This window comes from Macaca nemestrina, chromosome 1, assembly GCF_043159975.1.
Source record: "Macaca nemestrina isolate mMacNem1 chromosome 1, mMacNem.hap1, whole genome shotgun sequence".
Taxonomy (NCBI): Eukaryota; Metazoa; Chordata; class Mammalia; order Primates; family Cercopithecidae; genus Macaca; species Macaca nemestrina.
The window spans coordinates 146,788,185-146,810,377 of NC_092125.1; the positions used below are offsets into that span (position 1 = coordinate 146,788,185).

General features: G+C 40.7%; 1 protein-coding gene across 1 annotated transcript in view; it reads left to right on the forward strand.

Annotated features, from left to right (window-relative positions):
* Window positions 1-5,106, forward strand: part of SELENOF (selenoprotein F) — a 50,192-nt gene extending 45,086 nt beyond the window's left edge. The window contains exon 5 of the mRNA XM_024793097.2: window positions 4,222-5,106. Coding sequence (XP_024648865.1) covers window positions 4,222-4,353 — 132 coding nt within the window. The 3' untranslated portion in view covers window positions 4,354-5,106. The remainder of the gene's footprint in view (window positions 1-4,221) is intronic.
* Window positions 5,107-22,193: the final 17,087 nt, after the last annotated feature.

A 22,193-nucleotide genomic window follows, 5' to 3' on the forward strand; every position in this document is an offset into this window, starting at 1 on the left:
CAATCCTTCACACTTTCAGGTCATTTCTCTCCCTCTTCCCCACCCTCTGGCAACCGCTGATTTTCTCTCTTTCTTTTTTTTTTTTTTTTTTGAGACGGAGTCTTGCTCTGTCGCCCAGGCTGGAGTGCAGTGGCACCATCTTCGTTCACTGCAACCTCCACCTCCTGGGTTCAAGCAATTCTCATGTCTCAGCCTCCTGAGTAGCTTTATTACAGGAGCATGCCTCCATGCCCAGCTAATTTTTTTGTATTTTTAGGAGAGATAGGGTTTTGCCATGTTGGCCAGGCTGGTCTCAAACTCCTGACCTCAAGTGAATCACCCGCCTCAGCCTCCCAAAGTGCTGGGTAATATTACAGGTGTGAGCCACTGCGTCTGGCCACCACTGATTTTTTTATTATCTCTATAATTTTGCCTTTTCCAGATTGTTACATATTTGGAACCATACAATATGTAGCCTTTTCAGATTGGCTTCTTATTACTGAATATTACTCTGTTATACCAGTTTTGCCATTCACCTGTGGAATGACATCTTGGTTGTTTCCAATTCTGGGCAATTTTGAGTAAAGCTAATATAAATATTTTTGTGTAATTTCTGTGTACACAGAAGTTTTCAGCTCATTGAGGTAAGTAACTATGAGTGCAATTGCTGGATCATACAGTTAAGATTGTTTAACTTTGTGAGAAACTGCAAAACTGTCTTCCAAAGTGATGACATCATGTTACATTTGCCCTAGCAGTAGTGATTAAGAGGTCCACATCCTCACCAGCTTTAGGTTTTGTCACTGTTTTGGATTTTAGTTGTTCTAATAAGTATGTAGTGGTATTTTATTGTTGTTTTAATTTGCAGTGCCCTAATGATACATGATTTGCATATCTTTTCATGTGTTTATTGCCATCTGTGTGTCTTTGATGAGATGTCTGTTCAGATCTTTTGCTCTCTTTTTTTAAATTGTGGTAAAAAATATTACATGTACAGTCTTAACCATTTTTAAGTATACTACAGTCCAGTATTAAGTATTTTCATATTGTTGTGTAAGAGGTCTCTATAACTTTTTCATCTTGTGAAACTGAAACTGTACACCCATTAAACACTTAATCTTTCTGTGCCCACCAACACCCCCGCCCTCCTGCCAGCCGTTGACAACTACCTGTTCTCTGTTTCTATAGTTTTGACTACTTCAGATACTTACTATGAGTGGAGTATTTGTCCTTTTATGACTGATTTATGTGAATCAAGGTTCATCCATGTTGTACTATGTGACAGGATTTCCTTCCTTTTTAAGAATGTATAGTATTCCACTACACACATGCACACACACACATACATACACAGTTTTTTTTTTTGGACAAGGTCTTATTCTGTCACCCAGGCTGGAGGACAGTGATGTGATCACAGCTCACTGCACCCTCACCCTCTGAGGCTCAAGCGATCCTACCACCTCAGCCTCCCAAGATGCTGGGACCACAGGTACACACCAACATGACCAGCTAAATTTTTTTTATTTTTTATAGAGATGGGGTCTTGCTATGTTGCCTAAGCTGGTCTTGTATTCCTGGGCTCAGGCGATCCTCCTGCCTCAGCCTCCCAAAGAACAGGGATTTACAGTCGTGAGCCACTATGCCCAGCTCACATTTTCTTTATCCATGCATCAATCAGTGGACATTTGAGTTGCTTCCATCCCTTGGCTATTGTAAATAATGCTTTTATGACATTTGGGTGTGCAGATACCTCTTCAAGGCCATTAGTTCTTTTGAGTCTATATTCCAAGAAGCGGAATTGCAGGATCATATGGTAATTCTGTTTTTAATTTTTTGAGGAACCTCTATACTGTTTTCTATAATGACTTCACCATTTTACAATCCCACCAACAGGGCACAAGTGTTCCAATACCTCTGTGTCCTTGTCAACACTTGTTATTTTCTGCTTTTTGATAGTAGCCATCCTAATAGGTATGACGTACTATCTCATTGTGGCTTTGATTTCCATTTTTCTTAAAATAAATGGTGTTGAACATTTTGTTGACCATTTGTTTATCTTCTTTGGAACATTGTTTATTCAAGTCCTTTGCCCATTTTATAATTGGGTTTTGGTGGTGGTGGTTAAGTTGTAGAGGTTCCATCTATTCTGGATATTAAACCTTTATCAGATATATATGATTTGCAAATATTTTCTCCCCTTCTCTGGGTTGTCTTTTCATTCTGTTCATTGTTTCATTCAATGCACTGAAGTTTTTAAGTTTGAGTGGTCCTGTTTGTCTGTCTGTGTGTTTTTGCCTACTTTTTACTTGAGGTTTTTTGTTTTTTGTCTTTTGGTAAGCTGAACTTTAGAGTTCTTTGTATATTTTGAATACAAGTTCTTTATCAGATAAGTGTTTTGCAACTGATAGTGGCATATAATTCCTTATACACATTGCTGGATTTGACTGCTAATATTTTGTTGAGGATTTTTAAAACTATATTCTATCTAATTTCTTATTTCCTTTTGGGATTATAGTAAGTTTTTTGTTTGTTTGTTTGTTTGTTTGTTTGTTTGTTTTTTGAGACTCGTCTCGCTCTGTCACCCAGGCTGGAATGCAGTGGCATGATCTCCGCTCACTGCAAGCTCCACCTCCTGGGTTCACGCCATTCTCCTGCCTCAGCCTCCCAAGCAGCTGGGACTACAGACACCCGCCACCACGCCCGGCTCCTTTTTTGTATTTTTAGTAGAGACGGGGTTTCACTGTGTTAGCCAGGATGGTCTCGATCTCCTGACCTTGTGATCCGCCCGTCTCGGCCTCCCAAAGGGCTGGGATTACAGGCATGAGCCACCGCGCCCGGCATCAGTTTTTTAATATTGGGATCTCAAATCCAAGCAAAAAAGAAAAAAAATCTTTAACTTAAGAAGTAACCTGACAAGCTGGGTGCAGTGGCTCACACCTATGTAATCCCAGCACTTTGGGAGGCCGAGGTGGGCAGATAACCTGAGGTCAGGAGTTTGAGGCCAAGCTGGCCAACGTGGTGAAACCCCATCTCTACTAAAAATACAAAAATTAGCTGGTTGTGGTGGCAGGGGCCTGTAATCCCAGCTACTTGGGAGGCAGAGGCAGGAGAATTGCTTGAACCCAGGAGGCAGAGGTGGCAGTGAGCCGAGATGGCGCCATTGCACTCCAGCGTGGGCAAAGAGCGAAACTCCGTCTCAGAAAAAAAAAAACCTGACCAAAATGTTTAAGTAGTAATGTTATATTGATTCATTAGCCTGGATGGCCTGTTTTTCTAAACTCCACAAGTGGGTTGGGAATATACCAAGTGTTAATAATCACAGCAGAGCTAGTCTCCATCTTTGGAGTTCACAACCCCAGAATACCCTAGATAAACTGAAGCATATTTCTGGAAAGAAGTTCTAAGAACTCTGTCATCACTGCTGAACTACATAACTACATTTTTAGTTATCCAATGCTACTTAATTTAAAATTGAATTATTTGATCTCTTAATGAATGGCTGTTGTCATATTTACCCAGAATTAGAATTTCTCAGAGCTCTCTGGAGAAATATCGGACACAACTAATGGATTTGAAGTTTCGGGAACCCAGCCTAATTCTAAACTGATTACAACTAAAATCATTAGATTTGTTACGCCAAATCACACACTGATCCAGTGTGTGATTGCTTCTGTGTCTGAAAATTTATATGCACAGCCTACTCTAAAACATTGCTCTTATACCATCATTTTCTCAATTATTTTGAACTTGTATGCCTCCATCCAGTTTTAAATTCATTTGAGAGTATCATGTGGGCATTACATATTTGTTAGTTTCAATAATAAGCTCAAATCCCAAATAAACTGTCTTGCTACTAATATGTATTTTTCTCTTTCAAAGTAAAATAATTTCACGTGCCTGTAGTCCTAGGGAGGCTGAGGTGGGAGGATTGCTTGAAATCAGGAGGTCTCCGGAGGTTGCAGTGAGCTGAGATTGTGCCACTACACTGCAGCCTGGGTGACAGAGCAAGACCCTTTCTCATGAATGAATGAATTAATTAATGATTTTTTAAATTCTCCTTTTTTTCCGAAATCCTGTAAAACTCTTCTCCTTAAAGATTTCCTTTAAGACTTGTTTATTGTCATATCTAAAAGCTTTTTTTTAATTACTTAATTTAAACTGAATTGAATTGCTTTGTCTTAGTTGAGGCTGAGAAGGCTCTTTCTGAACAGAAAGTAATTATGATGTCCCTCTTTTTTGTAGTATGTCCGTGGTTCAGACCCTATATTAAAGCTTTTGGATGACAATGGGAACATTGCTGAAGAACTAAGCATTCTCAAATGGAACACAGACAGTGTAGAAGAATTCCTGAGTGAAAAGTTGGAACGCATATAAATCTTGCTTAAATTTTGTCCTATCCTTTTGTTACCTTATCAAATGAAATATTACAGCACCTACAAAATAATTTAGTTTTGCTTGCTTCCATTGATCAGTCTTTTACTTGAGGCATTAAACATCTAATTAAATCGTGAAATGGCAGTATAGTCCATGATATCTAAGGAGTTGGCAAGCTTAACAAAACCCATTTTTTATAAATTTCCATCCTCCTGCATTTGTTGATACCACTAACAAAATGCTTTGTAACAGACTTGTGGTTAATTATGCAAATGATAGTTTGTGATAATTGGTCCAGTTTTACGAACAACAGATTTTTAAATTAGAGAGGTTAACAAGACAGATGATTACTATGCCTCATGTGCTGTGTGCTCTTTGAAAGAAATGACAGCAGACTACAAAGCAAATAAGATATACTGAGCCTCAACAGATTGCCTGCTCCTCAGAGTCTCTCCTATTTTTGTATTACGCAGCTTTCTTTTTAATACAAATGTTATTTATAGTTTATAATGAATGCACTGCATAAAAACTTTGTAGCTTCATTATTGTAAAACATATTCAAGATCCTACAGTAAGGGTGAAACATTCACAAAGATTTGCGTTAATGAAGACTACACAGAAAACCTTCCTAAGGATTTGTGTGGATCAGATACATACTTGGCAAATTTTTGAGTTTTACATTCTTACAGAAAAGTCCATTTAAAAGTGATCATTTGTAAGACCAAAATATAAATAAAAAGTTTCAAAAATCTATCTGAATTTGGAATTCTTCTGGTTTGTTCTTTCATGTGTAAAAATGATGTTTTTCAGTGCATTTTTTTCATATAAGCCCTTTTTTAAGCAAAAATATAAAAATGGCTGTAATATTTAAAACTTATAACATCTTATTGTTGGTAATAGTGCTTTATATTTGTCTGATTTTATTTTTCAAAGTTTTTTCATTTATGAACACATTTTCATTGGTATGTTATTTAAGGAATATCTCTTAATGATATAGAATTTTTATATTAATTAATTTTCTTTGCTTAACCTTCTGTCTGGTTCAAAGTGACTTCTTCATAAGATGTATCAAATTGGTCTGATATTCTATTCTGTCGGCTTTACCTCAGGATAAATTCTCAATAATCTAGAAACTTCGCTAACTGTTGATTTTGAATTAAATTTTTTAAATGAAGGATAGTTGGAAATCTATAAAGGCAGCTCTATCAGAGAATGTTTATAAAGTGTGTATGTATGTATGTATTTATTTATTTATTGAGACGGAGTTTTGTTCTTGTTGCCCAGGCTGGAGTGCAATGTCATGATCTCAGCTTGCCGCAACCTCTGCCTCCTGGGTTCAAGCGATTCTTCTGCCTTAGCCTCGGGAGTAGCTGGGATTACAGGCATGCGCCACCACGCCCAGCTAATTTTGTATTTTTAGTAGAGACGGGGTTTCTCCATGTTGATCAGGCTGGTCTTGAACTCCTGACCTCAGGTGATCCTCCCACCTGGGCTCCCAAAGTGCTGGGATTACAGGCATGAGCCACCGAGCCTGGCCTATAAAGTATTTATTTTTAATAGAGATCTTTACTAGCGGTTTGTGTTATGTAATTCTTAAAATTAAGAAATATATTTTTTAAGCCAGCAAGATAACAAATATAAGCCCTAAGTAATTTGGCTAATCAAAATAATATAAGAAATGCTGGCAGACTTCTACTTTTGATCACCTATAGCAATGGAGAGGACCATCGTTTTGATAGTACAAGGCCCTGGTTAAATGTGCCACCAATCCCCACTGGTTATTACTAGTTCAGAACAAGAGGAAGAATAAGCCAGTTACAGACAGTGGAAAAAACAGCAAGAGAAGAGTTGCCACCACATACAAAACAATAGTGGGACTGAAGAATGAAACTTCAAAACTTATGCGATTAGCACAGAGAACTAATTGGACTGGTTTCTAGGCAGGAAGAGCTAGTTGAATGAATATCTGGCATTGAGTTTTTTTTTTTTTTTTTTTTTTTAAGTGAAGAGAGGCCTAAAAAGTCTATTGTATTCAAGTTATTATGAGAGATCAAAGAGGCTGAAGAGCCACGGTATCTTAGTGCTTCCAAGTTCTCAAGCTGATGAATAAGAGTGTCTACCAAAACCCCACTGTTTTAATTGGGAAGTTCAAGTTAATCAGCCAATTCCAATTGTTTTTCACCAATCAAAGAACATCTTTTTAAAGAAACAAAACTGCTGACTACCAATAAAGGGGTATAAATACTGATCCAAAAAGTACAGTTTTGTAGCCAAAATCAGACATTTGATTAGGCTTATTCATATTCACAAACACGATGTGTAATAGTCATTTGATACTTATAACTGCTCCCCCTGCCAAAATTGTGTTACTTATAACCTAACAGAGTTAAATTATCTCTAAATTTCTGAATTTGGCAAAAGCCTCTTACAAGGAACTATGAGCAAGAACTGATGTCTGTTTTAAGAGGAGTTGAGGCTTGAAAGCCATTCTAAAATTAAAATTAATAAAATTTTGAAAGCAAATACTGCAAAACTTTAGATGTTAAAATTGGCAGAGTAGCTAGTATATGAAAACATCTACAAATACATGGGAAGTAAGAGTACAGATTCCAGATATGAGCAACTTATACCAGATATATACTTACATAGAGAGTTCAGATATAACTATATTTACATATCAGATGTAAGTATTTCTTTTATTTGAAAATTAAAGTGCCTTTTAATTAAACCCTGTTGTGGCAGAGGACTCTTTCTGGGGAGGATAGGTCCTGCATTTGTGATCAAAAATTCAAAATAGACTTTTGCTGATGAAATGTAAACAACACTTTAACCTTTGAACTGCCCCTTGACTCAGGAATCAGCCTGAAACATGGTTATGTAGAAATACTGAAGGAATAAAACTAAGGATTAAGGTCTCTAAAACAGACTTTTCCTTTTACCCAGTCCTGAAGCGTATATCTCAAATACTGTATTTTATCTATCCGGCTGTATGAAGAGGTTGAAGTTTAGACCTTGAAATTCAGAACTTAAAAAAAAAAAAGAAAATTTGGTAGAAATGGTTTTTATATACTTTATCCTCATGTTTCACAGATTCCTTTTTTGAATTCACCTGTTTGCTAGAATGCATTTGTAACCCCGTAATACAGCACTTCCATAGTCATTCACAGTATGCACAGAGCATCCAAATATTTGAGTGCCCAATCTACATGTTCCCAGCTGAGGTCGAACAAGGTGACACCATTGTTTCAACTCTCGCTACAAATGAGTGTCCTTTTAACAGTATTTAGTGCCACATATTTCACATTTTTGTGCTTTTTGTTGGTGGTTTTACTGTTTAAAATGACCCCCAAGCTTAGTAATAAAGTGCTATCTGGTATTCTGAGTATAGGAAGAGCTTCCAGAAAAAATATGTGTTCCAGATAGCTTTATTCAGGCATGAATCATAGTGCTATTGGCCATTCAATTTTAATATATTAATATAAAATATGTCTTTAAACAGAAACAACATAAAAACAATGTTACATATTGATTGATGGATGGAAATCAGTGATGAGAGGTTCCCAGGAACCTCTGTATTTTTCCTGGAAGCAGTGGTTCAGCATTCACTAATTCATTGGCTCCAAGGACTTGACCATAGGTAACAAGAGTCATCTGTAACTTTGTTTTGTTTTACTTTTGGTTTTTTTGAGACAAAGTCTTGCTCTTGTCCCACAGGCTGGAGTGCGATGGCACAATCTCAGCTCACTGCAACCTCTGCCTCCCTAGTTCAAGCGATTCCCCTGCCTCAGCCTCCCGAATAGCTGGGATTACAGATGCCTGCCACCATGCCTGGCTAATTTTTGTATTTTTAGTAGAGACAGGGTTTCACCATGTTGGCCAGGCTGGTCTTGAACTCCTGACTCCAGGTGATCTGCGCCCACCTTGGCCTCCCATAGTGCTAGGATTACAGGCTTGAGCCACCACACCTGACCATCTTTTTAAACATTTTTACTGAGATACAATTCACATAAAAAGTTCACCCATTTGGAGTGTGCAAGTCAGTGACTTTAAGACAGGTTGAGTATCCCTGATCCAAAATGCTTGGGACCAGAAGTGTTTTGAATTTCAGATTTGGAGATATTTGCATTACCAGTTGAACATTCCTCATCCAAAAATCTGAAATGCTGTAGTGAGCATTTCCCTTGAGTGTCATGTCGGTGCTCAAAAAGGTTCAGATTTAGGAGCACTTTGGATTTCAAATTTTTCAGATTAGGAATGCTCAACCTGTATATTCAGAATTGTGCAACCATCACCACAGTTTAAATTTAGAACATTTTATCCCCCCAAAAAACCCTATGCCTATTAGTGCTCACCCTCACATCTACTTCCCCAGCACTAGGCAACCACTAATCTGCTTTCTGTCTAGATGTCCCTGTCATGCACAGTTCATATAAATGAATTAATCACTTAGGCCTTTTGTCGGGCTCTTTCATTTAGCATGTCTTCAGGGCTCATCCACAGTATAGCGTATACTTCATTCCTTTTTATAGTTGAACAATATTCCTTTGTATGGATATACCACATTTTATTTATTTGGTAGACATTTAGGGATTTTTTTGTTTTTGCTATTATGAATGCAGCTATACTCTTTCATGTATGACTTTTGTGTGCAAATGTTTTCATTTCTCTTAGATACCTAGGAGTGGAATTACTGAGTTGTGCTGTTTAGCTTTTTGAGAAACTACCAAACTTTTCCAAAGTGGCTACACCATTTTGTATTCCCACCAGCAATGTATGAGAGCTTCAACTTCTGCACATTCTAGGGTTTCTTGATCACTCATGAAGAAAAGACTTATTATTTTACAATCTTATCATCTGGGACCATTTAGATGTAATAAAGCAGTTTGCCTCCCCCAAAAGGTTGTGAGACTGCAGTTCTTTGAAAGGTATCTTTAATTTTCTCAATTTGCCTCTTCTGCCTTCTCTCACTTTATTGGATTTTAACTCATTTTCCTGTTCCCGAGCTTCAGTCATGAAAAAATCCATTATGTCGTCACATCTGGTAGAGGTCGTATTGTAATGGGAGGGGCAACCACTGAACAACTGAAGCGCAAATACACAATTACAGTTACATGAAAAGCAATGAAGAAAAGTTACTAGGAGAGAATTACAAAGGGGGCACAGTGAGTTTAGAGATGTCTAAGGGTGTAACATTTAAACAGGCGTAAAAGATGAACAGAAGCCATCCAGGGAAAAAGTAAACTGAAATGTCTTCCAGTCAGGGAGGAGCCTGTGCAATGACCCTGACTTAGGTGAAAGTCTAGCACTTCCACATACGTGAAAGAAGGGCAACATGTCTGGAACCTAGTGAGCCAGGGGAAAGAGTGGTAGGAAAACGAGATTGAAAAGGTGAGCAAAGAGGATACGGTTCATCCCATCTTGAGAATTTAGCTGTATACTAAGTTACTTTTAGAATAAAACCAGAATGGAAAAAACCTTAAGCAGGGGAATGATAGAATCTAATAAGATCAACTCTAAAGGTCTTGAACAATCAGCAGATACTCAGTTATGCCTATGCAAACAAAGTGCTTTATCTAGTGCTTTCATTAATGACCAATTACCTCTTTAGGAGCTTCTAGTATGCAATTTGCTTTTCATTTTTGTGGTTACGTAGTAGGTGTATATATTTATGGATTACGTGAGATATTTTGGTACAGGCATGAAATTAACATCAGGGTAAATAGGGTAACCATCACTGTTGTGGGAAGTCAGGGACCCCAAATGGAGGGACCGGCTGAAGCCACAGCAGAAGAACATAAATTGTGAAGATTTCATGGACATTTATTAGTTCCCCAAAATTAACACTTTTATAATGTCTTACGCCTGTCTTTACTGCAGTCTCCGAACATAAATTGTGAAGATTTCATGGACACTTACCACTTCCCCAATCAATACCCTCATGATTTCCTATGCCTGTCTTTAATCTCTTAACCCTGTCATCTTCTTTGTAAGCTGAGGAGGATATATGTCGCCTCAAGACCCTGTGATGATTGCGTTAACTGCACAAATTGTTTGTAGAGCATGTATGTTTGAACAATATGAAATCTGGGCATCTTGAAAAAAGAACAGGATAACAGCGATGTTCAGGGAACAAGGGAGGTGACCTTGAACTAACTGCCGGCAAGCCGGACGAAGTAGAACCATATTTCTCTTCTTTCAAATGCAAATAGGAGAAATATCGCTGAATTCTTTTTCTCAGCAAGGAACATCCCTGAGAAAGACAATGCGCCCTGAGGGTAGGTCTATAGACGGCCCCCTTAAGGTGACCGCCTTTTACGGTCAAAGCCAAAGGGATGAAATAAGCCCTGGTCTCCTGTAGCGCTCCCAGGCTTATTAGGATGAATAAATTTTGGTCAGACAGGTTGTCTGCTCTCAAACCCTGTCTCCTGATAAGATGTTATCAATGACAATGCGTGCCCGAAACTTCATTAGCAATTTTAATTTTGCCCCGTCCTGTGGTCCTGTGATCTCACCCTGCCTCCACTTGCTTTGTGATATTTTATTTTATTTTATTTTATTTATTTTTTTTGAGACACAGTCTTGCTCTGTTGCCCAGGCTGGAGTGCAGTGGCATGATCTCAGCTCACTGCAAGCTCCGCCCCCCAGGTTCCCACCATTCTCCTGCCTCAGCCTCCCAAGTAGCTGGGACTATAGGCACCCACCACCACGCCCAGCTAATTTTTTTGTATTTTTAGTAGAGAGAGGGTTTCACCATGTTAGCCAGGATCGTCTCGATCTCCAGACCTACTGAACCGCCTGCCTCGGCCTCCCAAAGTGCTGGGATTATAGGCGTGAACCACCATGCCTGGTCCTGTGATATTTTATTACCTTGTGAAGTATGTGCTCTCTGTGACCCACACCCTATTCATGCACTCCCTCCCCTTTTGAAAATCACTAATAAAAACTTGCTGGTTGGCTGGGCGCGGTGGCTCAAGCCTGTAATCCCAGCACTTTGGGAGGCCGAGGCGGGCGGATCACAAGGTCAGGAGATCGAGACCACAGTGAAACCCCGTCTCTACTAAAAATACAAAAAATTAGCCGGGCGCGGTGGCGGGCGCCTGTAGTCCCAGCTACTCAGGAGGCTGAGGCAGGAGAATGGCGGGAACCCGGGAGGCAGAGCTTGCAGTGAGCCGAGATCGCGCCACTGCACTCCAGCCTGGGCAACAGCGTGAGACTCCGTCTCAAAAAAAAAAAAAAAAAAAAAAAAAAAAAAAAAAAAAAAAACTTGCTGGTTTTACGGCTCGGGGAGCATCATGGAACCTGCTGAGGTGTGATGTTTCCCCCGGACACCCCGCTTTAAATTTCTCTTTTGTGCTCTTTCCCTTTATTTCTTAAACCAGCTGAGATGCCTAGGAAATAGAAAAGAACCCACGATAAATATTGGGGGGGCAGGGTTTCACCCGATACATCATCTTAAGCATTTATCCTTTGTGTTACAAATAACCCAATTACACTCTTAGTTCTTTCTAAATGTACAATAATTATTTTTGGCCAGGCGCCGTGGCTCACGCCTGTAATCCCAGCACTTTGGGAGGCCGAGGCAGGCAGATCACGAGGTCAGGAGATCAAGACCATCCTGGCTAACATGGGGAAACCGTGTCTCTACTAAAATACAAAAAATTAGCCGAGCGTGGTGGCAGACGCCTGTAGTCCCACCTACTCGGGAGGCTGAGGCAGGAGAATGGCGTGAACCCGATGGGCGGAGATTGCAGTGAGCTGAAATGGTGCCACTGCACTCCAGCCTGGGTGACAGAGCAAGACTCCATCTCAATAATAATAATAATAATAAATAAATGAATAAATTACTTTTTACTGTAGTCACCCTGCTGTGCTAGCGAATACTAGGTCTTATTCTATTTATTTCATACCCATTAACCCTTCCCAATTCCCCAACCACCACTTCCCCACTACCCTTTCCAGCTACAATTTGCCTTTTTAATTTTATTTATTTATTTATTTTTGAGATGGAGTCTCACTCTGTCCCCCAGGCTGGAGTTACAATGGCTCATCTCAGCTCACTGCAACCTCTGCCTCCCAGGTTCAAGCGATTCTCCTGCCTCAGCCTCTTGAGTAGCTGGGACTACAGGCACACGCCACCACGCCTGGCTAGTTTTTGTATTTTTAGTAGAGACGGGGTTTCACCATGTTGGTCAGGCTGGTCTGGAACTCAGCCTTGTGCGCCTTGGCCTCCCAAAGTGCTGGGATTACAGGCATGAGCCACTGCACCCGGCCTACAATTTGCTTTTCTTTTTAAAACTACCCCAGCTTACTTTGAGAACAAAAAAAAAGACAAACCTAAGCATAAATTTTAAATTTTTTGAGATCCCAATGTTCATTTTAATATGCTCAAATATGCTTAAAGAATCTTTATTCACTAGTTATGTTAACTAATGGTAAGTACCTATTAGTTCACACCATACTTGGTCATTGATTCTACCACTATCCCCCACCCTCATCTTTGAGCTAAATACTAGTGTCAATTCTAGGCTTATTGAAAGACCATGGAGCTCCATTCTTGGAGTAATTTGATTCTTATCTAAGATCTTCACTCTTTCTGTCCCCATCCCCACTGTAACTAATACAAAGGGTTCTTGGGGCTGGTTTTACCTCTTCCTGCATTCAGACTTGACCTAACTCCCTGATTCCTGTTGCCTGATCTCCCAGATCATGAATCCTCATGTGCCCATGTAGACTACCCTATTTGCCATACCGGATTTTAAAATCTATTCTCCTGGCCTGAATTGTGTTTCTACTTCTAACTTGAATGTCTGGATACTGACCCATAGCTCAAACTGATGTGATATCTACATTTTCCTGCCTAACCTTCTCCTATGAACAATGACTAACTCGTCGTCATCTTTTTTTTCTTTTTAAGACAGAGTCTCGCTCTGCTGCCAAGCTGGATTGCAACGAAGCGATCTCAGCTCACTGCAACCTCCCTGCCCTGGGTTCAAGCAATTCTTCTGCCTCAGCCTCCCAAGTAGCTGGGATTACAGGCGCCTGCCACCACGCCTGGCTAATTTTTGTAGTTTTAGTAGAGTTTTGCCATGTTGGCCAAGCCGGTTTCCAACTCCCAACCTCAGGTGATCCACCCGCCTCGGCCAACCAAAGTGCTAGGATTGTTACAGGTGTGAGCCACCACACCCAGCCTGAATAACTTGTCTTCTTTAAGTCCATATCTCTTCATTTTAGCCCAACAATACAAGATTCAGTTCTTCTCCATGTAGAATGAAATCTTGTCCAGCTCTGTCCCTTGCCTATCCACACTATCAACCTTTTACCCTGCACAGGCACAGCCCAGAGCCCAGTCAAGCCTCTTCTGGTCTAGTTTCTACTGCTGCATTAAGAAACACCCTTAAGCCTAATGGTTTAAAACAAGCTTGTGGCAGGGCGCGGTGGCTCATACCTATAATCCTAGCACTTTGGGAGACTGAGGGGGATGGATCACCTGAGGTCAGGAGTTCGAGACCAGCCTGGCCAACATGGTGAAACCCTGTGTCTACTAAAACTACAAAAATTAGCCAGGCATGGTGGTGCCTGCCTATAATCCCAACTACTTGGGAGGCTGAGGCAGGAGAATCACTTGAACCCGGGAGGTGGAGGTTGCAGTGAGTCGAGATCACACCATTGCACTCCAGCCTAGGTGACAAGAGTGAAACTCCGTCTCAAATAAATAAATAAATACAAATAAATAAAACAAGCTGTCCAACCTGTGGCCCAGGATGGCTTTGAATGCAACCCAACATAAATTCATAAAGTTTCTTAAAACATTATGAGTTTTTTTGCAATTTTTTTTTTTTTTGCTCATTAACTATAGTTAGACTATTTTATGTATTAGACATATTTTATGTGTGGCCCAAGACAGTTCTTCCAATGTGGCCCAGAGAAGCCAAAAGGTTGGACACCCCTGGTTTAAAACATTAGGTGGGCATTGGCTCACACCTGTAATCCCAGCACTTTGGGAGGCCAAGGTGAGAGGATTGCTTGAGCCCAGGAATTCAAAAGCAGCTTGGGCAACACAGTGAGACCCCCCCTCTACAAAAAATTAAAAATTAGCTGGTTTTGGTGTTTCATATCTGTAGTCCCAGCTACTCGGGAGGCTGAGGTGGGACGATCACTTGAGCCCAGAAGGTTGAGGCTGCAGTGAGCCGTAAGCACACAACTGCACTCCAGACTATGTGACACAATGAGACCCTGTCTCAAAAATTTAAAAAGCAATTATTTATTTGCATTACAATCTAATTTGGGCAGGGCTCAGTGAGGAGCCCTTATCTGGAGTAGCTCAACTGGGGCTAGCATATGCCTGTCCAAGATGGATTACTCACACAACTGACACTGACACTGACACTGGCTGTCAGTTCCTTTTCATTAAGCAGCTTGGGCTTCCTCACAGCATGGTGACTGGGTTCCAAAAGTAAGCATCCTAAGAGGCAGAAAGTGAAAACTGCCAATTTCTTAAGGCCTAGGCCCAGAAATGGCAAGTGCATTAGCCAGGCATGGTGGCAGGCGCTTGAAATCCCAGCTACTTGGGAGGCTGAGGCAGGAGAATCATTTGAACCTAGGAGGCAGAGGTTGCAGTGAACCAAGATCGTACCACTGCACTCCATCCTGGGCGACAAGAGCGAAACTCCATCTCAGAAAAAAAAAAAAATTCCAATGCTATATAAACATCTCTAACTTATCTTCACACAAGACCCTGTCAACCTTAAAGTAGAACTAGTATAGGATACCTGCCCACTCCCCTCCCTACACAAGTCAATAATACTGTATATCTGGTCTCCTTATCTGTAGGTGATGTAAATGAGCATCATATTCATGAGTCCAGTGCTTTGTTTTAAATAGTTTGACATTCCCTCTTGTGAAGTGTTACTGTGGCTAGGCCATGGTACCCAACTGTTGGTCAAACACTAATGTAGATGTTGCTGTGAAGGTACTTTTTAGACATGATTAACATTTATAAAAGCAGTTTACCACTATAACGTAGGCCTCATCCAATCAGTTGAAGACCTTAAGGATAAAGACTGAGCTTTCCCAAAGTGGAAAGAATTCTGCCTCAAGACTACAACATAGAAACCCTGCTTGAGTTTCCAGCTTGCTGGCCCTCCCTCCAGTTTTCAGACTCAAAACTGCTACATCAGCTCCTAACTGCATTTCCAGCCTGCTGGACTATAGTACAGACTTCAAACTTCCCAATCCCCACAATTGCATGAACCAATTATTTAAAATAGAAAAAAAAAATCTTAAAATGTATTTAGATATGGAAAAAAATAGAGAGATTCTGTTGGCTCTGTTTCTCTAGAGAACATGAATTCACCTTTTGTATATTCTGTGCATTAATGATTAACTTGAACTTATAAAAATTTGCAAGGAAAAGATCAATGTAAATCTAGACTGTTAGAGGCTCTGTATACAACCTATGTTCAGAGGTTATCAGCGATAGGGTTTGGGATTTTGTCCCCACCTAAATCTCATGTTCAATTGTAATCCCCAATGTTGGAGATAGGGCATGGTGGGAAGTGATTAGATCATGGGGACAAATTCTCATGAATGGTTTAGCACCATCCCCTTGGTGCTGTTCTGATGATACTGAGTGAGTTATCATGAGATCTGGTTGTTTAAAAGTGTGTAGCAGCCGGGCATAGTGGCACAAGCCTGTAATCCCAGCATTTTTGGAGGCAGCGGCAGGTGGATTGCCTGAGTCCAGGGGTTCAAGACCAGCCTGGGCAACATGGCAAAACCTCATCTCTACCAAAAATACAAAAAAATAGCCAGACGTTGTGGTGCAAGACTGTGGTCCCAGCTACTCTGGAGGCTGAGGTGAGAGGATCACTTGAGCCCAGATGTCAAGGCTGCAGTGAACCAAGATTGCACCACTTCCATTCCAGCCTGGTCAACAGAGCAAGACCCTGGCTCAAGAAAAAAAAAAATATATGTACGTAGCATCTCCCCCATCTCTCCCTTCCTCCTGCTCCTGGCCATGTGAAGTGCCTCCTCCTGCTTCACCTTCCACCACAGTTATAAGCTTCCTAAAGCCTGCCCAGAAGCCAAGCAGATGCCAGAATCATGCTTCCTGTACAGCCTGCAGAACCATGAGCCAATTAAGCTTCTTTATAAATTACCCAGTCTCAGGTATTTATTTGCAGCAACCCGAGAATGGACTAACACAATCAGTCTGTGATACTGGACAAAATTTTGACAGTCTCCTCCTCATAGCCACCTAGCCAAAGTGCCATTGCCAACATGGTGGTGGTGTCCCCATTTGCAGTAATGTATGGGATTATGTTTACATTTAGCTGTACATAGTATATACCCGCAAAGCTGATTAAATGAGTCACCCAACACTGTTTACAAGAGGAGACTAACAGATAAAAAAAAAAAAAAACCTGTATCTTTTGAGTATAAACAGTGATGTTGACTGGTTCAGAAGTTTCTGAAAGGTAGAACAAGAGTGGGGAAAATATGTTTTGTAATGGATTTGCAAACAGAAGTGGAAAAGTTATCAAGTAATAAATCAGCATAGCTCTGGAAGAAATACCTCTTGTCAAATTAAGGTAATTTTCTTCAACAGAGTTATTTGTCTGTTGGAACAGGAGGAAGTGATGGCTGTCATTTGTCCTTAGTGTAGCAAGATATTTTATCCTGTCTGACATTACTTAGTTACTTGTAAACTAGGAAAAAAAAAACATAATCTAACACCTCAGTTCTTAAGTGGGTGTATTTGAGAATGCTAAAGGATTTGTTCTCAGTTGTTTTTGCTGTTGTTGTTGTTTTGGTTTTTGGTTTTTTGTTTTTGTTCTTGTTTTTGTTGAGACTGAGTTTCGCTCTTATTGCCCAGGCTGGAGTGCAATGGCAGGTTCTTCACTCACCACCACCTCCACCTCCTGGGTTCATTTTCAATAGATCACTACCAAGAGCAAAGCAGTGGCATCTTCAGGTTTCCATTGTGATATGACTGTGCCTAGAACTATGGTACCGGTAAGTAGCCATGATTGGGAGAAAAGGGTACCAACAGTTGGGGATTCTTTTAATTCCATGTGGTTTCTTCCACTGGCAATTGACTTTTATTTCTTCCCTCCCTGTGCCTTGTCCTGGAATGGGATCTAAATTTGCCTCTGTATCTTACACTTCATGGTGCCAGTCATCTGTAAAGGTTGACCCTCTGCCCTTTCTTTTTAATATTTGGCATTTTGTTGATTTTTCTCATGACCACTGGGTATATTGGATCTGTGTGCTCTTGTCCAGGGGAAGCCCTCTAAGATTTCTACAAGTATGAGTTGAAAGATTTATTTGGATTTTGACCTTCTCAATGTACCCTTCTTCCACTGCTATGAATTATCAGCTGTTGGTATTAGAGTCTGTCCTACATTAAGATCATGTCACCCATACTTTCTAAAAAATTTTTAAAAGAACTACATTTTTAAGGGATTATTTATCGAGTAACACATCACATATTTTCTTTATAGGACAAAATTTAATATGTTTAAATATGGCTTAAATTTAAAAAGGAATTCTCAGGAACTCACCAATGCATATTAAGAAGCTAGGGCTCTACTCAGTAGATCAGTAGGTCTCAAAATTTAGAGTATATTAGTATTCCCTGTAAAGTTACTAAAAAGTACAGAATCTAAGGCCCTAATCCCAGGGCTTCTAGTTCAGTAAGTCTGGGTTGCACACAGTAATCTGCATTTGTCCAAGCACCATAGGTAATCGCAATATAGAAAGTCCTTAGACTGGCCGGGCACGGTGGCTCACACCTGTAATCCCAACACTTTGGGAGGCCAAGACTGGCGGATCGCAAGGTCAGGAGATCGAGACCATCCTGGCTAACAAGAGGAAACCCCATCTATACTAAAAATACAAAAAAAAAAATTAGCTGGGCGTGGTGGCGGGCACCTGCAGTCCCAGCTACTAGGGAGGCTGAGGCAGGAGAATGGTGTGAACCCAGGAGGCGGAGCTTGCAGTGAGCCGAGATGGCGCCACTGCACTCCAGCCTGGGTGACAGAGGGAGACTCTGTCTCAAAAAAAAAAAAAAAAAAGAAAAGAAAAAAAGAAAAAGAAAGTCCTTAGACCGTACTTTGAAAAACACCATTGTAGGAAGAGAGATACTGAAGGCTCCCAAGCAAGTATGTGGCATTGTGGCATGATCAGATATGTATTTTAAATGGGTTTTGCTGCAGATGAATTGGAAGAAGGACCAGTTTGGAGGCTATTTCAGTAGCCCAAGAAAGCAATGATGGAGATGGGGCAGGATATCAGTAAGGACTGAAAGGAGAAGATAAATATGAAAGTATATTGGGAGTTCTAAATTAAAATGCCTGTAGAAGCCAGTCAGGTAACATAAACAAGTGCAGAGACACAAGAAAAGACTATAAGTAGTGACAGATGTACAGGGCATACCCCACCTAAAGAAGACCCAGCTGCAGCTGGGTGTGGTGGCTCACGCCTTTAATCCTAGCACTTTGGAAGGCTAAGGCAGGTGGACCACTTGAGGTCCGGGGTTTAAGACCAATCGGTCAACATGGTGAAACCCCATCTCTACTAAAACATACAAAAATTAGCCAGGTGTGGTGGTGCACATCTGTAATCCCAGCAACTTGGGAGGCTGAATGGGAGAATCGCTTGAACCCGGGAGGTGGAGTTTGCAGTGAGCCGAGATCGCACCACTGCACTGCAGCCTGGGTGACAAAGCAAAACTCCATCTCAAAAAAAAAAAGAAAAAAATAAAAGACAGCTGCTGCTTCTCTCTTCTGGCTGACCTTGGCTATACTGGAGTATGGGTCCAATGTTACCAAATACTCTAGTTTTTCAAAAGAATCTAGAATTTGGCATTTAAAAATGCAAAACATCCTCATTTTTAAATAGTGGCAACAAATTTAAATTCTTTCAATGGAAGCCAAACTTGATGGCCCACAGATCTATTTGCAATCTCTTTTTTTCGATGAGGAGGAAAAGGGAAACATCATGGATGACTTAACTGATTCATGGATGCTTACACTGAGAATTCAGGACAAAGGGCCAGTTAAGGGAAAAATGAAGGCATCTTTTTTGAATTTGAGCTTATGAAGTCTGAGATTTCCAAGGGGAGACGTTCAGGTGGAAGTTGCTGTATGTGTTTGAAGCTCAGAAGAAAGGTCTGAGAGAGAAGTTTAGGATAAGCAAGTACGCCAGTACAATGTAATTCATCACACGTACATTTAACCTGTGCAAATTCAATCAAACACAAATGGCAAAATGGAAAGAGAGAAAAACAAATTAAATAAAATAATTTCCCCACTCAGCATATGCACCAAAGTGAGTTTGCAATGGAAAATATGAGTCTCTTCCCTCATTTCATCTCAGTTCCTCACATCACTAACAGGTAAGCCACTTTGTTGTACTTTTCTAAGGAATTTTCAAGGGTAAATTTACATGCAATATTTTTGCCTTACACACTAATTTTAGAGCCTCCCTTCCAATTTCTGAGTCCGCTATATTAAAACCATAAGAAAGGATGAGATCATCCTAGAGAAGAATGTTAAGAGCAGTGGTGTAGCACTGGATCCAGGAGAAGGTCAATGTCTGAGAAGGAAAGAAGAACCTGTGGAAAAGAAAGGAAACAAATAAAGGTTATGAAGAAGCCCAAAAGAGTATCAGGGACACCAATACATTGGTCTTTCATGTCACATACAGAAGAAAATTCCAGCAAAATAAGGACTGAAAATATGTTCATTAGATTTTTACAATTGGAAGGTCATTAGTGACCTTAGTAAGAACTCTTTCAAACTGCCTGGATTAGTTTGTCAGTGCTGCCATAACAAAGTACCACAGACTGGGTGGCTTAAACAACAGGAATTTATATTCTCGCAGTTCTGGAGGCTAGACATCAGAGATTAAGGTACCAGCAGTGTTGGTTTCCTCTGAGGCCTCTCTCCTTGACATGCAGGTAACCATCTTCTCTCAGTGTCTTCACATGGCCTTACACGGTTGTCCATCTGTGTCCTAATCACTTCCTATAAAGACACCAGTCATATTGGATTAGGGCCTACCCTTGTGAACTCATTTTAACTTAATTACCTCTTTAAAGATCCTATCTCGGTGGGGCACAGTGGCTTAACGCCTGTAATCCCAGCACTTTGGGAGGCCAACGTGGGCAGATCACAAGGTCAAGAGATCAAGACCATCCTGGCCAACATGGTGAAACCCTGTCTCTACTAAAAATACAAAAATTAACTGGGCATGGTGGCGCATGCCTGTAGTCCCAGCTACTCTTGAGGCTGAGGCAGGAGAATCGCTTGAACCCCGGGGGCGGACGTTGCAGTGAGCTGAGATTGTGCCACTGCACTCCACCCTGGCAACGCAGTGAGTCTCTGTCTCAAAAAAATAAAATAAAATAAAAAAGACCCTATCTCCCAATATAGTCACATTTTGAGGTGTTGGAAATTAGGACTTCCACATATAATTTTGGGATGGGGGTGTAGGGACACACTTCAGAAGAAACCAGATTTCAGGGCAGTGGGGAGATAAGTGAATTGAAAAGAAATGGGGAGGCGGGAAGTAGAGACAACTGGATAAATTTGAATAAGACAGGGAACAGACAGATTGGCTTTGACAATCAAAGGAAGAGTTTTTTAACCTGGGAAAAACTTGAGATGTTGATAAGCTGAGGGGAAGGTACCAGTGAAGAAGGAGAAATAAAAGTGTGTGGGAGGCCAGGCATGGTGGATCACACCTGTAATCCCAGCACTTTGGGAGGCCGAGGTAAGCAGATCATGAGGTCAGGAGTTCAAGACCAGCCTGGCCAACATGGTGAAACCCCCTCTCAACTAAAAATACAAAAAGTAGCTGGGCATAGTGGCATGCACCTGCAGTCCCAGCTACTTGGGAGGCTGAGGCAGGAGAATTGATTGAACCCGGGAGGTGGAGGTTGCAGTGAGCCGAGATTGAACCATTGTACTCCAGCCTGGGTGATAGGGAGAGACTCCATCTCAAAAAAAAAAAAAAAATGTGTGTGTGGGAGAGGCAATGGGTCAAATGCCTGGGTGGTTGGCTTCACATGGAAGGAAGAGAGCCTGGGGGACGAGAGATGAGGATGGGCAAGAGTGTGCACAACCAGATAACACATAAAGGGAAGGACCTCAGCTTTCTCAGCCATGTGGGACACAAGGCCATTCATCAGAATTTGAGAGAGCAGCTAAGGGTTGCATGATGGGCTTGTAAGGAAGGTTTGGAATCGTTGCTGAGGAAGGTAGGAGAGGGAGTAGATGGAGGACAAATCTGGAGTGACACTGATCCTATTTGAATTTGAACCCTGGATCTTCACTGGTTTACCATGTGACTTTAGCTAAATTGTCTAATTATTCCTGTCCCTGTTATTCACCTATATGAAGTAGGGTTCATAATAACTACTATGAACGCATTATTGGGAACATTCAATAATAAAATGGGTGCATTTTCAGTGACATTATTTGTAGCATTCCACCTCTTTCATCACCCAATGCTAACAAGCTAGTTCTAACTGTTTTCTTATTTTTCTTTATTCAAGCTTCACCTGGACCATCTTTCAAGGGCTCAGTGGTCTGACTGTAGATTTGATGATGGCACTCCACGTCCATTCAAAAGTTAAGCCAGGAGGCGTTACCTTACCCATTTAGTCACAGTGGTTTTCAGAACATTTCAAATACAGCCTGCTTTTCCTCAAAGAAAATAAAATATACATATACTAAAACATTTTCAAATTTAAATAGGCACTGAACAGACATATTGCTGCCAGAAATAATCTAAGCTCTACTCAAAACTGGTGTGTAGGATTGTAAATTGAGACC